This window comes from Rhinolophus hipposideros (assembly GCF_964194185.1).
Source record: "Rhinolophus hipposideros genome assembly, chromosome: 6".
Taxonomy (NCBI): domain Eukaryota; kingdom Metazoa; phylum Chordata; class Mammalia; order Chiroptera; family Rhinolophidae; genus Rhinolophus; species Rhinolophus hipposideros.
In genome coordinates this window covers 78,081,779-78,099,462 of record NC_138052.1, presented here as the reverse complement: position 1 = coordinate 78,099,462, position 17,684 = coordinate 78,081,779, and the positions used below count along the sequence as shown (strand labels likewise).

The following is a 17,684-nucleotide window of genomic DNA, read 5'->3' as shown; positions in this document are numbered from 1 at the left end:
CATTGGAAACGTCCCTCACTACTTCTCGAAATGTAATAATGGAAGTTGCACTTGGTTTGTCTAATGCATCTCTTTGTGTCCTTTCAAGTATGTTAAGGTATTAAAAACCTTAGAAAACTTCTCTTACTCTCACTTTCTCAAGCATTGACTTAAGAAAAGTATTTATGTGTATATAGGTAACACATATTGAAAAATAATGTGTACATACAGTCCCAAGATTTAACTGACAGCCTAATTTTAGCTTGTTTCAGTAAGTGAATAAATTGGATTGGAATCCACTTCATGATTTCCAGTTCCTTTTGGTCATGTTTTCTTTAAAACATGGTTTAAACATGGTTTAAAACTCATTCCTGAGGCTTAGGAAGATCTCTTTGTTTCAGCAGAACTAATAATGCCCTTGCTCATTTCTAGCCCAGCCTTCAAGTGAGCCCTGCAAAGTTACATAATTTGGTCAAGCCCAGTGTAAACTATGTCTGCCAGCTGAAATTCCCTTCCGGCAATTACCCTCCTTGTGTGGGCGACACTCGAGATCTGCTAGTCCATTGGTGCCATGGTTCCCCTGGCGTAATCTACATGCTCATCCAGGCCTATAAGGTACTGTGGATTTTCTTGTTTTATAAATAAATTGGAAAACATACCATTAAATTCTTTAATTTAAAATTAGTTTTATACATAATCCTTAAAGGAGCAATAGATAAGTCACTTGTTGGACCTAAGATCACTTTTGCTAAATGGATTATAACTCATTCTTACAGTATCAGTCTGTATTAGAGCGGACGGGATTTCACAGAGCAGAATACTGCGTCACTGACAAGCAGAGTAGCCAGCATTATAGCATCAGTAGCAGGGCCATGATGAGTATCCCAGGAGCTCAATTAAAAATAGAAAGAATTGGCCTCATGCACTGCTGGTGGGAATATAAAATGGTGCAGTTGCCATAGAAAAGAGTTTGGCAGTTCTCCCCCAAAATTAAAACAGAATTAACACATGATCCAGCAATTCCACTCCTAGGTATTTACCCAAAATAATTAAAATCGAGCATTCAGATACTTGTTCCACAGCAGCATTATTCACAACAGCCAAAAGGTGGAAACAGTCCCAGTGTCCATCAACAGATGAATGGATAGACAAAATGTGGTGTATACATACAACGGAAGAGTATCAGCCATACTAAAGAATGAACTTTGATCCATACTACAATATGCTTGATCCTTGAAAACATTGTAAAGCCAGCTACAAAAGAATACATATTATATGATGTGATGGTTAATATGAGGTATCTAGAATAGGCAAATTCACACAGGGAGAAAGTAGAGTAGAAGTTACCAGGTGCTGGTGCTGGAGGAGGTGGCGGGGAAGGAGGTGCAGATTTAACCCTTAATGGGTACAGAGTTTCAGTTTGGGATGATCAAAAAGTTTTAGAACTAGATAGTGGTGATAGTTGTACGACATTGTGAATTTACTTAATGTCACTGAATTGTACGTACATTTTATATGATGTATATTTTACTATAATAATAAAAAATACCAGTGTCACTTCTAAAATGCCTGCTATGGTAGAGTCATAATCAAAGAAGAAAAGGTTTTTATTTGAGGGGAAAAAAATAGAAGTTAACCAAGATATCTACGTCTTTTGGTGCTAAATCTACAAATTACAAATCTACAGACTGTAAATAGGCACTAGCATCTCATAGTCTAAATAAGCTCTTATTAGGTTTGTGCAAAAGTAATTGTGGTTTTTGCAATTGTTTTTAGCCTTTTAAACCGCAATTACTTTTGCACCAACCTAATAGTACACAAATTTCACTGAGAAAGTTGGCTATAATGGAAAAACTTTTAGAACTGCCTCATTCTACTTTTAAGGACACTTAGTTTGCAATGAGATATTTAAACTGTCTGCTCAGAATATTTCTCAAGTCTTTGATCAAGATATAGAAGGCCACAAAAGATTGTAAAGGTGTATCTCTATTTTTCTGATCAAGTATAATGTTTTATAACCAAATCAGTCTTCATAATCAGTTCTAGAAACAGTTTCTTCTCCGGTGTGTAAAGAAACTTTCTCATAGTGAAGGGCATCGTTGTTACCGAGGAAGATAGCATGTGTTCTTTGAAAAGTGACTAACGATAACAGCAAGTTGCAAGAATAATGCTGCTTCACCAATAACATCCGCATTCACAAACACACATACACATAAAACTTAGACCATGCAGACAGGTCAGGACCAGTTATGTAGGGGAAAAAACAAAAAAGCTAGTGAAGTTTTATAATTTCCTCCCCACCCATATAACTGGGGACAGTTGGCTCTGAATCTGTCTGGCTCTGAATCCCTTATCCTTTCTTGCCAAACTACCTCCCCTCTCCTCCCTTCAGGAAGATATGTCAATATCCTTTCTAATAAGACCACGTCCCTCGTCTCTACAGGTGTTCAGAGAGGAGCAGTATCTCAGTGATGCCTATCAGTGTGCCGATGTGATCTGGCAGTACGGGTTGCTGAAGAAAGGGTATGGGCTATGCCATGGCGCCGCAGGAAACGCCTATGCCTTCCTGACGCTGTACAACCTCACGCAGGATGTGAAGTACTTGTATAGGGCCTGTAAGGTAGGAGTCAGAACTGCCGAAAAGAAAGCACCTTCTCCCGGGAGGTTATAGAAAGGTCTCTAGTTAATTTGATTTAATTAATTTCTTTTTTAAACCATAGGTCTATAGAAAAATAACTGTTATTTAAGAAAAACCTTCAAAAGCCATTCAATTGAACTAGTTTTTTTTTTTTTTTTAAAAAAGGACAGGTTGCTACCCAACAGCATTTATGAGGGGAAAAGAAGGATGTAGGGTGGTTTTATTCCTTCCTTTCTTCTAGGCTAACCTTGGAGATATGTAGCTCAGAAGCTCCTTAAATTCCCCCCATATTTCGTACTCTTGCAGGCCATCTGTTTCTCTGCATTAACGCCTTTTCTCTGCCTCAAAGATAGTTTTTGACTTTTCAGAGTAATTTTTAAGGACAACTCTGTCAACTTCTGAGAGTCTGTGGAATTAACCACTATAGTAATTTAACATGGTCTCATTTTCAGTTCGCGGAATGGTGCTTAGATTACGGAGAACATGGATGCAGAACACCGGACACCCCCTTCTCCCTCTTTGAAGGTATTTTTCACACATTACTTATTTGCCTTATAATTGCAGCATCTACTTCTCTGCTTGTTAATTAATGTATTTGAATTGAAGCTTCATCAACAAATTAGTTTTATAGTCATTTCTTAAACTACTTCTTTATTTCCTAATACAACAACTCAATATTAAAAATCAATCAACACACGGCCTGCCACAGTCGTAATACCAATAGTCATAAAGGTGACGACCAGTTATGGAGCTAGGCACATGCTGAGCGTTTTGTACGTGCCATCTCAGCCAAAGCATACAAATGTTACCTCATGTCACAGATGAGGAGACCGGGGCTCAGACTGCTGAGTGGCCCGTGGTGCTGACACATGGTAAATGGCAGGGCTGCGCCTTGGACTGGTCTGGCTTCTACTGTCCCTCCTGTCTTCTACCTAAATGAAGAGGCTGAACACCTCACTGGTGATCCCTTCTAATGCTGAACTTCAGGGAATATAAATAGAGGCAGATGCCCATTTCATTTAAATCATTGCCATTAATATCATACAACAGGAAGCCACTCTATAAAATGGAGTCATTTAGTGCAATAACTTTCATCTCTGTCTCTTCCTTCAGGAATGGCTGGAACGATATATTTCCTGGCTGACCTCCTAGTGCCTTCGAAAGCCAGGTTCCCTGCATTTGAACTATAAAAGGAAAGCCTGCCCCCTGCAACTTACTGCATGACCCTTTCTGTGTATCAAACCTGAGCTAAGTGGTATCATTGCTTTTCAAGGAAAGCGTCAAATTATGTACTTGTACAAATTATGTAGTTGATTCTTTTTTTCCCGAATTTGTCTTTAGTTCAGATCCTTTTCTTTATCATTTACTTTTTATTTTAAAATATCCAAGGGAATTTTTTACCTTCAGTTTCTTCCTAAAGGGAGGTGGGCAATATGTACAGTATTTTGAGGGCATATGTGTATATATATTTCAGAACTTGGAGGAAATCTTATCTCTAAGCTTATGAATATAACCATCTGTTACTGTTCTAAAATGCTTAAAGGAAACTAAATGTAGGTAAATGAAGATAAATATATGATTATTGTTGGACATTGCCCTCTACCTCTGCTCTTTAGTATTTTTTCTCCAAAGGACAATTTTATGAGTTTGCTTTTCTCTAAGTGGTTGATTATGAAAGAGGACAAAAGTATAACTATATGCTTCTAGGATAAAAACTGCAAGAGTTGCAAACTGGGCTAGGGACCTAAATACCGTGTTTTCAAACGCACAATGCTTATTTAAACCAGAGATAAACATACTTTCAAATTTTCCTCTTTTTGTTAGGAAAGCATCCAGGCTCTAGCCAACATTTTTATCAAGATTAAAAAAGATAAGCTAACAATGATAGTTTACTGTTTTCTCTAAAATAACCTAGTGTGTTTTGGAACTGGTGTAAGTAACTATATTGAGAACTAGGATTAGAGGCCATCCACCCTGTCTGACTGGCCTTCTCTACTTTGACTTACTTTTTTTGTAATAACTATGCTTTAGTGCTGACTGTTTGATGCAAGCCATATTTTCCTTCCTATTAATCTCTGGACAGTGGTCTTTTCACTAAATAATACAGCACTCTATTTCTCTTTAAAAGGAAGGAAGGTTGATTATATACATACATATATAATACATATATATATATATATATATATATATATAATCAATTGACTTATAACAAAAACACTAAGCTTTTGATAGAAATCCAGTGATGCTTGGAAACAATGGATCCTGCCTGTTTGCATGTATTAGGCTTAACATTCATCAGTTTCTGAGCCTTCAGAATCCAGTGTTTACATAGTAGATGTAGAATCCCTGTACTTCAAATTCTGTACAAATGTTTTGACACAGCAGCTCACACTCCTCCTCCTTCCATCAATGCCTTCCCAGGCTTGTTTTGTCTTTTCTGAATGTGTTCACTGATTTTAGAACATTTTGCAGCTTTCAAAAACAAGGTCTAAGACTGTAAAATGTGCCTATTTCATGGCTCTCTCAGTCACAAAATGTGCTATTTTTATTGGAACTCTGAACCAAATGCTCACTGAGTGTATGTTGGGTCCTGTGTGTAGCAGTCCCGTTATGTTCCACTTGGCATCAAAAATCACTAATCCTATTGGAAATTGACCGTTTAAAGGCTACCAACAATAGGATGGAACAAAACAGCTCACTGCTCAAATCCTAGGATTAACTTGTTCCTCTGTGACTTGTGCTAGTGGGAAACAACCTGGTACCTCTCCGAGTCTGAAGTGCTGCTGATAAGCCGTGTACAAGCTCTGCCTTTCTCGTGAACGGTGTCAGCTTTCTCAGGAAAGCTCATTTGCCTTCGGCTATGAAACAATAAAACCCATTTGGTTTAGTTAAATGTCTTAACTATACTGTGCCAGTAATTTTAGCTACTGTACTTCCTAACTAAGGGGGAAAGAACAAAACACATGTTCTTTTTGCCAGAGGAGACCTGCTCATAGTGCGTCTCCAAACACATCTGGATTAATTTAACCTCAGGAAGTCTTCACTGGAGGGAAAAGAACATTTTCAGCAAGATTCTTGTTAATATTTGGATTACAATTTGGCTACTGTCATCCATTAACATTCATCCATTCAAACACAATTCAGGTTCTATTTTGTCTTTAGCTTTAGGACTTACTAAACTGGCAGGATTTTATATTTGTACCATTGTTGGGGTTTATTTTTATGCTTAAGAGCTAAGAAAGTTTGATAGAATTTTAAGCTTAGGCAAAGGCCAAGACCAGTGCCCTAACATCATTGTAGAAACTAAAAGAAACTTTTACACTACCTTTCTTAGTTTTACAAAGAAGAGGCATCATTTCAGTTCTAGTTCTGTTATTTCATTTTTCCCTCATATTTTTCTTTTTGGTAAAAAAAAGAAAGAAAAAAAACAAAAAACTTTGTCTCTCAGAAAACTCAATATTTTCTCTCATCTCCATACAAAGACTAGATAGTAAAACCTTAATAGCTTCTTGCACAGTGTTCATTTATCCTGTCATGTGTTTCTGTTCATGTAGTTATGAAAAATTGCAGTAGTTAACTTTTCATCATAGAAAAAATACGAACATTATCAGAACTATTTTCATCAGTCTCATTGGGCTTTGGTCTCATCCGAGTTGTCAGTCTTTAATCCTTAGAGTCATTTGGCTTCTTTTTCATCTTTGATGTCAATTCCAATTATTCGGCATCAAAAGCCTTCATGGTAGGTAGAGTGTCCATTGAAAGTGGATCCAAGGCCATTTTATCTCCTTATTACCACTTCCCTATGTAACCAAATTGAGAGAGATCCTCTGCTCCTATGTCCTCAGGTTAATTTGTGTCTGGTCTTACGATGCCCTGCCTTCTGCTAGGTGATTTTGAAATACAAAATGTGAAAAGTGAACATTTAGTCTCCTACTTCTTTGGCTACTAGTACTCAACTACAGTCCTTTATTACTCATACTGAATTCTGATTCCACTTCTGCTTCTCCTAAATAGGTCAGAGCACCCCATTTCTGTATTGCTAAGCTGTAGAATTGTTTCTCTCCTATAGGGATAAAACAAAGTGTTTGGGATATTCAGGGAACCCACCCAATGTTATATTACCATTTATTGGGAAGGGTTGGGATCATATGTATATCTGTGCTCCGTAAAGGATTTGACTTACTGGTTTTCAATAAAAATTTATTAGGATTATACATTGTCATGTGCTTTTTGTTTGCTTTGGTTTAAACTTAAGAAATATTGGCTTTCAATAGTAAATGGTGGCTCTTTCTCTATACACTTCTTATTCCCTAGGGTTTGTTCCTGTCTTTTTCTTCATTGTTGGGTCAAACAAAATTTGTGGTACTTTGTGAAAATAGAGATAGATGTATTAGAGAAAAATATTTTTAAATCTGATCATTATAGAATTAGGAAGAATCTACCAAGCTTCAAGCAGAACAATATATTAACATATAAGAATCCACCCTGTGGTTAATAACTAAAGGCCTAATTCCAGAAATTGGTTTCCCCACTGACCAATTCTGAATGGAATTTTGAGTAGAGAAGGAGATGAAATGAGGCATTATTATAAAATGTATGAGCAAAGGTTGGAAAGGAGTTCTGCTGAATCACCTGGCATGGCTTTGTCCCTCTTATTTTCATGACACAGCTATATAGTATCACTTAGCACAACAGAGATCTGCCAAATTATAAAGTACTTGTTTTCATCCCTGAATTAGATTTTGTCCTCTGGTGCATATGATTAAAATGCTCTTTATACCCTTAGTCTGTTGTCTGAATGGCTCATGATACTACGAATAAATGCACATTTTTATTTTGCTCCTTTCACTAGATGAAGGTAGAGATGGTGGTATTACATCGTTAGACATGGGCAGTGAGGCACAGAGAGGACTGTGCCTTGTAGAGGCCACCCAGACTCCAAAGGGATGCCTGGAGGCATCCCTGCTCACTCTCCATGAGCTTACATTCCAGTTGGTAAGACCAGCTAGCTGTGCTCTGATTTACCACTCCCTGGCTCACCTTCCTACTGGAAGAAATATAATGACAAGCACATTAAATCGCACCACAGTTGTAATTTCGTGAACAAACAAAACTTGAAGAAGTCATTTGTCTCCTGTGACTTACCCGTACTAGTTTGATTTATTTTTTCCTGACTCTCTTCTTCTCATTCTCTGTGAATAGAATAATAATTTTTGTGTCATTTCTATTTCCCTAGGTAGTTCCCACTGTGGAGTCGGTGTCATTAAAAGTCTCATGTATTCTCTACTCTTATAACCATCATTTAAACTGAGAAAAGCTTAACAGTCAGTCCCCTGATAATTTGCTTTCTCATTCTGTTTCTCATGCAGACTCGCCCTCTTTCTTCTAAAGCTGAGGGTCAATTAACAAAACGAGAGAACCTTGGCATTTTTACAATGGAGAACACGTGGGCTTCATCAGTCATATTACATGAACTATTGAAACACTATTTTCCAGAAGGCCTGTGCTAGTACATCCTCGGGGACTTATTGGGCAATTCTGTGAGTAATGGGAGAAAGCAGCAAACACAATAAACCAAGAGGTGAAATCATGAGAAGAGAGAAATGGATCTTAGCAGGACGGCTGCTCGTAGTCAACCAGTTTAATTTCACATTTCTACATTATGTTAACTTTTCATCCACATGCAAATTACAACCACGGTGACATTAAATCTGCAACTAATGTCCTATCAGTCTACAAATAAGTGTTAGAGAAAGCATTTGTGAAGCATGTAGTCATTACGTGGAGAAAGGCAGGGTTCTTGATAAATCAGTTTATAAAGTAATGTCATAGTTGCCCAATTTCTCTTCTCTGATGGGCCTGGGATATTAAGAAAGGCATTTGTAACCCCCAAAATACTGATGTGGCTCATTGTGAAAGTTGATGGTCAATATTGATCTGTGAGGATTCAGCGTTCAGGAGTTAACATATACCCGCTGGCTGGTATAATCCAGGCTGCTGGCACTGTCTGTTTCTGTGCCATTTTATTTCATCATGCCATGAGCAATGCTTTAAACCCGTTTTATCCCTGAAATTCATTGAGCACATGTATTTGTGTATGCAAGGTGTTTGGTGAGCACCGTGTGTGTGAGATGGACATACTTATTCTGACAACTCAGAGTCTGGTGAAGAGAGGTGATGAGAAGAGCAATTACAAGGAAATGTATTCTAATATTACTGGTAACCCCCCCACACACACACCTAGTCTTCCTTGTTCCACAAATTTCAAGAATGCCCAGGGCTCTCGTGTGACCTGCGGTTTCTGGCTATATTTGGAGATATTGGAGTTTATAATTCTACAGGGAGAAGACTTTAAAAGCCACTCAGCCAGCCCAGAAGCACTCAGTTCTTTCATTTGGGCCACCTTAATGATGGACGAGGTACAGAAAAATTTGAGGACAAAAAGTCATTTTCCCCCAAAATTATTTCCACTCAGTTGGCTCACTTCTTAAAAACTCCCACATTAGCATTATTAATGATGATCCATTTCCTTCAGAAATCCTGTTAAAATGCATATATTTTCAAAGAGATAGTTCATCAGCCTGCTATTAGTCATTCGCACCTTAATAACTGGTGCACATAACAATTAACTTGAAGAACTTCAATCCAAACAATATTAATTGTGCTGCTAAAGTATGTTAGGTATGGCGTATCGCTAGGATTAGGAAGATAAGATGATTTCTGCTCACAAAAGACTGTTTAAATTTGGAGATACATATGAATAGGTAATTTCAATATGATACGGAACCTTACCAGGACTGGCTTTTGCTAATGGAAGGGAAAAGAAGTGTATGAGAGTCAAGGAAACTTGTTAAAAAAAAAAAATTGAGGCCAGGGCTTCTCAACCGTTATGTGCATACACATCACCTGGTGATCTGGTTAAAATGAATCTAAAAGTCCGTCCATTGGGGCCCAAGATGCTACATTTCTAACAAGCTCCCAGACAATGCCTGTGCTGCTGTCCACAGAGCCTATTTTGTGCGCAGTGGGTCTAGATAAGCAATCCAGCATGGAATCCTGGCTCAGTGGGGAAGAAGACAAGAAGGTCAGGAGTTGCTGATGAGTCGAAAGGACTGATTGATGTATGTGACTCAAAGCACAAGCTCTAGGAGCAAGGGACTCTATCAGCTGGAGTCGTTGGAGTCTGCTTTCTGAAGACATGTGGGGACAGAGTCCCAGAAAGCAGTTTCCAGGCTCTTGACCTCACGTGGAAAGGTGCTGGCTTGGGTAGTAGATGGCCGTCAGCTGTGGCTAGTTGGCCATCAGCTGTAACCAGTTAGCTAATTAGCCACTGATATAACTGCCATGGCTGCATTCATTGGTCAGTCGGTTGCTTGGCAAGCAGAGAAGCGGACAGCAGGTTGCAGGTTGTGTGGATCCAGCCAACAGTGAGATTGTAGTGCCTCCAATGAGACTATAATGCCACCAGTGAGATGATGGTGGTATGACTCCCCTATCTATGGCTCCATGGGTGTTCCTTTTTGGCCTAGCCATATCCTGCGTTCTTATGTGGGGAACGGGAGCAGAGACCCCGCAGGCCGCCCTGCATGACACATGGCACAGCGAGCAGGGTCTCCCGCAGGACAAATGGCACAGCGAACAGGGTCTCCCGCACAACACATAATTCCCTATAATGTCAAGGCAATACGGTCTGGAGGTGATCAGTTTTCTGAGGTGGTGATCTTAGTGAGTGAAAGAAATGGACTTGGAACAAGTATGTGTTTATAATGTTGATGGGAAATTGCCGAGGGTTTGGAACCTTTTGCAATCTGAAGAGACATAAGTTTCTGATAATATGAGAATCAAATGGAAGATATCTATACTAAATAATTAATTTGAGTCATCTGGAACCATCAAGGCTTGTATGAGGAAAATTAGAACCCTTGGTCCCTTGTTTAGAATTTATAAGAAGCCATGAAGTCATGATTAGCCAACCAACTTTTTAAAGGTCTTTTAAAACACACACACACACACACACACACACACACACACACACACACAAAAGCAGATCAATTTCACTTCTTTTTCCAATTATGTTTTCTTAGAATGTTCTGAGTCATTGATGTATACTAGTGGTGTCATTTGCCCTAATTGGCCATCTTCTGTCATTTGCCATGTTTCCTAAATGAGAATTTCATAAAGTGATACAGGTCTACAGTACCTGAGAGGTCATTTATCCATGAACACCAGTGCTTAAGAACTGGGCTGACCCAGGAAGCTTGGAAACTTCATTAGAAGTAGGAAAAAACCATTAGTTCTCCTAACTTGAAAGGCGGCTACAAGTGAGTGCGGTCATACTCCCATTCACGTAAGTCTGTGCCTGGGTGTTCTGTACTGGGAATCAATCCATGTTTAGATGACCGACATAACCAGTGCATTTTCTACCACTTCTAACAGGGAATGCATGGCACGTACGAGTATTATTCTATCTTTCACAAGTTCACACCTGCCCCGTTAAAAATTGTGTTACATTCATATATTATTAAAATATATTAAAAGACCTTCTTGTAGGTCTGGCTTTAATGGCCTTTTCTTTTGTTTCCTTTACAAAAGCCAAATTTATCATCTTTGTTACTTCTCCCTCCCTCAAGTTGCCACTTCACCTGAATTTCACCTGAATTTCTTTTTTGTTGTTGTTTTTGCCTACAGAATTTTTATTTCTTTTTCTCTCAGCACTTGAATTGAACCTTTTTGTGTCCCTGTATTACAGCTAGTATGGGAAAGACAAAATATATCTAGATATATACAGTTGCTGCAATAGTGTCTTAAATACAGAAAGATTTAAAGAAATGTCATAAGAAAGAAAATCCTTAGTGTCTTAATTCAGTGAATGGTGTTGCCGACTATCTGACTGCCCAAGCCCAGAAAGGTAAATTCACATTCTCAGACTGTTCTCAACATGCAATTTCTGGAACAGCATCATTAACGAGCTTCGCCTGGAACTTGTTAGGAATGCAAATTATGGGGCCCACTCAAGACCTACTAAGTCAGAAACTCGGCTTTAACCGTCAGTCCTCCAAATGATTCTGATCACAGTCAAGTTGGAGAACCACTGAATTCAAAAACGGTGAGGTTAACATTGTATGTTCTGTAGACACTTCAAATTGGCTGATTTCAATTTACTGTTTTCCTGTTATATTTCATAACACACACACACATTTTTGTAGGCCCATAAAAAAAATCCCTAGTACAAATATGAAAAATACTATGTGGTGTGCTTAATGGATAAATGATACTGCTCTGGTGTAATCCCTCCACAAAGATCTAGGAACAATGAGTACAACATAGTCGTGTTGCTGCTGAAAAAGGAAGCACTATGCATAGAATACTTTCTGAAATAACCTGTTTAGATACATGCCTTCCCCACCAGATCTGTGCTCCTGGCAAGGGGCCCTGTTCCAGTACTGGACCACTGTGTCTACAGTGTCTTACGCCTAGAGGGCGTTCAGAAAAGTGGTTAAACCACCAAACTGAAATACGGTTCCACTAGCTAGAGCAATGGACGTAGGAACCTTTACTTAGATTTTTTACATGCTGGTTAATAATCTGATGTTTAGCTTAGTTCTGTTCTCTATTTCATTTACCACAGCTTGGTTTGATTGGTTTAATTAATAGTAACCACCTAGTTAGTAAAACCTGAGCATTACTGAATTGGTAATATAATTAAAAACAGATTTTGTCCAGCAGATGTCAGTAGAGCTCAGTTTAATAATTTCAATTGTTAATGAACTTGAAAAATTAATAAAGATGATGGGAGGGAAAATACTTGCACCCAGAATAGCATTACTCTGTTGACATTTTAGGAAATGGCATCTACATCAAAAAATCCACGTAGTAATTCAGATATATTGGAAATGATGCAAGTATTGACTTCAAAACAAACATGGCATTAATGGTCAATTTCTTCCACTTAAAAGTTTAGAGCAATTGAAACTGGATGTCAGTTATTGTTAACTAAAGCGAAAATCGTAAGAGATGAGGGGAGTGCAAGACTGGATATATAAGACTATGCAAATATGTATTATGATGCCAGTTGAGACTGTTTTCTGAAAACTAGAACTGTATTGACTTTACCACTTATGTAGACCTCTCTTCTTTCTCAAGAGTAATATTAAACTATACTTTCATGGTTTTAGAAATACAAAGGCCTTTCCCTAGCTTTACAAGGGGAGAGGGCAAGATAAAGGGGAGCTCAAAAGTGTTATGGTTTTGGTTTTATTGAAAGAAAATTCACTTAAAATTCACCAAGCCTGAAGTGTTTTGAAAAACAGTGAAGCCATCACACTGGAAAATTATTATAATTATCGTTAGTATTATTAGGTTTTTCCCAGTTCTGATTATCTAATTCGTTTATACTTAAGAAAACTTAGCTCTTTCTAACAAGCCTGGAAAGGCATATCTTTAGCTAGAAGAGTGTCCTGGAATCAGGCTTTCTATGTCTGGCCTCTCTCTCTAGGCTTCTATCCCCCTCAACCCCCAGTGTTCTCTCTGCACTCCCAACCACGACAACCACACACCTTCCACTCAGTGCCTTGAGAGCACACACATGAAATCCCACCAAAGGACTTTGGTGGTGGGGTCCCTGCCTAGATGTCTCCCGGGGCTGCTGCAAGGATAGGGCAAAGGTATGGATACAAGATGCATTATCAAAACGCCTTCAGGTTTCCTTCCACATTTTAACTAGGGCAGGTCCATTTTCATCGAGAGGCTGTCAACCGGAAGTAAATGAAATGGCTCTTTTGATGTTCAGTCCCCTCCAACACACACACACACACACACACACACACACACACACACACACACTTCAAACTCAAAGCTCTATTACAGTCTTCACGTCCTCCTTTACTCTGTCCCATCCTCAGTCCCACCAAACCTCCCCTTGCCCTAAGAGTCCCTGATGCACCATTCGCAGTGGATAAGAACTTTTATAAAAATCACCTTCCTCTGCAGCAGCCCATTTACTGTACTTCGAAATTACCATATCTTAATGAGGAGAAAGAAAGTTTATATTCTCAGCAATATTAGAGGATTTAAAAAAAAAGACAAGAAGCAACTGACTTTTATTAATAACTTTGCTGGAAAGTGGCAAGGCAACATCTGGAATACTTATTATCCATTTGGCATGCTGTTCATCTCCATGGGTAAGATTCAACATGACAAGCTCTGTCAAAAGGAAATAAGCTCCATCTAGTTAAATTAGAATGATTAGGGTCATTTAGACGGAGGAAGTCTAATCTGTGTGGATCTGGAAATTTTATACAAACTGGAATACCTAAGTATTTAATCTTCCCTGAAGCTCAATTTAAAATTGCATAGAAGAGACTATTGCATAGATCTATAATGAGATGAGACATATTAGAAATTAATTTAACTATTACAGCACCATGAGCATGTAGCCCAAGAAATCCAAGAAAGTTTCATTTGCAGTTTGTACACAATAATAGAAGAAAATGCTTTGCTGCAACTCATTAACCATTCCAGTATTGTATGAACTCTATAAAGGGAAATTGGAGTATTCACAGACAACTTGAATTTTTCCTTTTTAAAAATTATCCTACCAAACTTACACTATAAAGTAAATGTTGACAGAATTCAGTCCTAACCTTACCTTCTACAATGTGAGTACTCAGACTTTCCGGTGTCATGGAACCCTTTCCTAGTCTGTGGATGAATATGGATCCCTTCTCTGAATAATGTTTTATATATAAAATAAAGTACATAGCATTTTTGTTTTAAATATGTAAATAACTTCAATATGTAGGATTATAAAGGAAATCAACTGTATTAAAATATAGATATCAAAGTACTTTAAAATGTGTACAGTATGTATGTTTCTTAGCACATATAATAAAATCTAGTGATATAGAATCTAAAAAATAAAATAAATGAACAAACAAAACAGAAACAGACTCCTAGATACAGAGAACAAACTGATGGTTGTCAAGGGGGTGGCGAGTTGCGGGGCTGTGTGAAAAAGGTGAAGGGATTACGAAATACAAATTGGTAGTTAAAAAATAGTTGTGGGGATGTAAAAGACAGCATAGAGAATGTGGTCGATAATGTTGTAACAACTATGTATAGTGCCTGGTGGGTACCAGACTAATCGGGGTATCACTGCATCAATTATGTAAATGTCTATCCACTAGACCGAACACCTGAAACTATTATAAAATAATATTGAATGTCAACTGTAACTGAAAAATAAATAAATTTTTAAAATCTAGCGGTATATCTGGTAACTACCATAATTTGCAGTCATGATGAAAAGAAGTAACTGCTGTCTTGTGGTATAAAAATATGGATGATTTCTATGGATAAAGTCTCAGGTAGTGCAGATATGGCGGTTTGTTGCCTATGTTAATAACTGAGGGAAATGCTTAATTTCAGTTAGAATTTGGTAAAAAGTAATGTGATTGTTTTCCATCCATGTTTATAGACCACCAAGCCTATGTAACATCCACCAAGGGTTGGTTAAGAATTCTCTAGTTAAGTAGATGGGTATGATGCTATTAAGACTAAAGGTGGTCACTGTAGCATCTGGCATGTTTTGACAACAAAAATAGGATGCAAAGGGCGACTGGCAATTTCTTCGTTAGCTGACTGACCGACCAGACATCTAGGAGGATTGGGTTATTCATCTGCATCACAGCAGAAGTACCTAACATGCAAATCACTTTGCGCTGTGCTGCCAGACACATAGGCCCATCCCCGACTTGTGACAGGACACTGATTCTAATTACCTGGTGTAAGAACTGATCAGAGTCTCCAAGTCATTTGGATAATTCTGTATCTTAGGGTACTCTCTGATTCAAAATATCATTTTCACCTGTAATGTGACTAATAAATCTTACAGTTTCTTATAAATGCTTTATTACGTTCTTTAGCATAAAGAGCATAGCACTTGCCTTGGAAAGGTTGTGTTTCAATTGAACATTGTTTCAGTGCTTATTCTATGCCAATGCCATGAGGGCTGGGTGCTGGGGAGCCCAAGCTGAGTAAGACTTTGGCACTGTCCTGCCTTTAGAGAACTCATAAACTACTGGGAGAATCAAATGAGTAAACAGCTAAATCCCACATCAAGCTGTCGTTCTCATAGTATTACCAAGTAATTGGACTGCAGAAGAAACCGTCCTTCTGAGGCTGGAGAAATAAAGATTGCAGAGATGAGAGCCAGGGTAGTCATCCTCAAAATAAACAAAAATGTGGAAAACAAGGAGGAAAGGCCAGACCAGTCAGGGGGGTTAGTACACGCAGAGTTCTGCAAAGACATGAAAAGGTTGGCATGTTTGAGTAAAACGTGTAGAGAGATGGGAGGTAAGTGAAAGGACATAGTTATGAGAGTTGGGTTTTTTGTTCAGCAGTTTGGATATTCTCCAGTTGGCCATGGGTTATCTGATCCAGCATCGTCAGAATCACCTGGGAACCTACTGCAGGTACATAGTCTCTGACCGCCTACCAGACCTACTGACTCTGAAATCTGGGGATGCAGCCCATCAATGTGTGTTGTAAGAATTCTGATTTACGCTACACTTTGAGAACCACTGTTGTCCATAATGGGGAGCCATATCACAAATGATAGGTTCAAAAAAACCATCAAACTGTAGAAAAACCCTCCTATTTTTGGCAGAGTGAACTGGTAAGGCTAGGTTTGCAAATGGAAAGGTTACTTGTGCATCCACATGGAAGACAGGTTGGAGAAAGGAAAGTCTAGATGCAAGAAAACCACTGGTAGGCCATGCCATATCTCAGGAAAGCCCTGGCAAGGACCAGAACGCAAGAAGTGGTAATAAGGATGAGCAGAGGGGATGAACTTGTGAGGATGGGGGAGGGGAGGCAGTTGTGCGTGGGGAATGAGGGAGGGGAAATGTCAAGAATGACCTATTGCTTCAGCAACTGCCTTGAAAGGCTTGCTTAGAAGTCCTTTAGCATGTCCAGCCCTTGATAGTGCAACCAGAACTCACATTCCAGACTCTTTTACAATTGCAGTTTATAAAAGGAATGCATAGGCCCACTCTTAGTGATTCATAGCGCATGTGTTTGAGTTGTTTTAGGAAATAACCTATCCAAGAACCAGGATTTTAGGAACAAAGAGAAGAACACACTAACAGAAAAGGCCTGATAGTGGGCTTCTTGTGAAAGTGATTGATGTCAGGGATGGGGAAGGGGAAATACAAGATGAGCTTGGAACATCTTTTTGTACACAAAGTAAAGAAATGCTAGGAAAAGTTTGAGGGAATGTTGAAACGACACTGGAGCTGGCCTGAAGCAGCTCCTAAGGGCCAAATACTGAAACAATTTGGCAAGAAAATAAATACATATTACTGGATTATGAACCAGGAACACAGCATCACTTCTGTAGAATTCCTGACAAAAATGCATAACCTCAGTCTAATCATGAGAAAACATCAGAAAACACAAATCGAGAAACATTTTAAAAAACACCTGAGCAGCCCTCTGTTCAAAAGTGTAAAAATTACAAAAGTGAAAGTGACCCTACGGGACTGTCACAAATGGGAAAACTGAGACATAACAAAAGGCAATGTGGGATCCTGACTTGGTTCCTAAAACAAATAGACTAGTGGTGAAAATTGGGAGAAAAACTATAATATTTAAATAAAGTCTATAAATTAGTTAATAGCATCGTAAAAATGTTAGTTTCCTGCTGTCAGTAATTGTACATTGTAAGGTGTTAATGTTAAGAGAAGTGAAGAATATATGGGCAACTTACATACTATTTTCGCAACCTTTCTGTCAGTCTAAATTTATTTCAAAATTAAAATTTAAATAAAATAATTGTCATCACTTGAATCTTTCTGCTGGCCTGTAGAACTGTTCCAGGTAGATGAACACCACCAGGTAAGTCTAATAGCTACAACACACTGTCACTGTCTTGAGACTGGGAATTTTATCTTATGTGTCTTGATTCCCTACGGGACTTAGAGGCTTATTTACTTTGAAGCTTCATGAAGCTTAAACTTCAAAGCTGCTTACTCAAACAGGCCCCAATGAGTGCTAGGAGTTGCTGGGA

At 38.5% G+C, this 17,684-nt stretch overlaps 1 protein-coding gene across 3 annotated transcripts in view; it reads left to right on the top strand.

Moving 5' to 3' along the window:
* LANCL1 (LanC like glutathione S-transferase 1) overlaps positions 1-4,207 on the top strand; it is a 29,150-nt gene extending 24,943 nt beyond the window's left edge. For all 3 annotated transcript variants that reach the window (XM_081052640.1, XM_081052639.1, XM_081052638.1), the window contains 4 exons: positions 412-594; positions 2,423-2,599; positions 3,070-3,142; positions 3,731-4,207. In XM_081052640.1, coding sequence (XP_080908766.1) covers positions 412-594; positions 2,423-2,599; positions 3,070-3,142; positions 3,731-3,807 — 510 coding nt within the window. In that variant the 3' untranslated portion in view covers positions 3,808-4,207. The remainder of the gene's footprint in view (positions 1-411; positions 595-2,422; positions 2,600-3,069; positions 3,143-3,730) is intronic.
* The last annotated feature ends 13,477 nt before the right edge of the window (positions 4,208-17,684 follow it).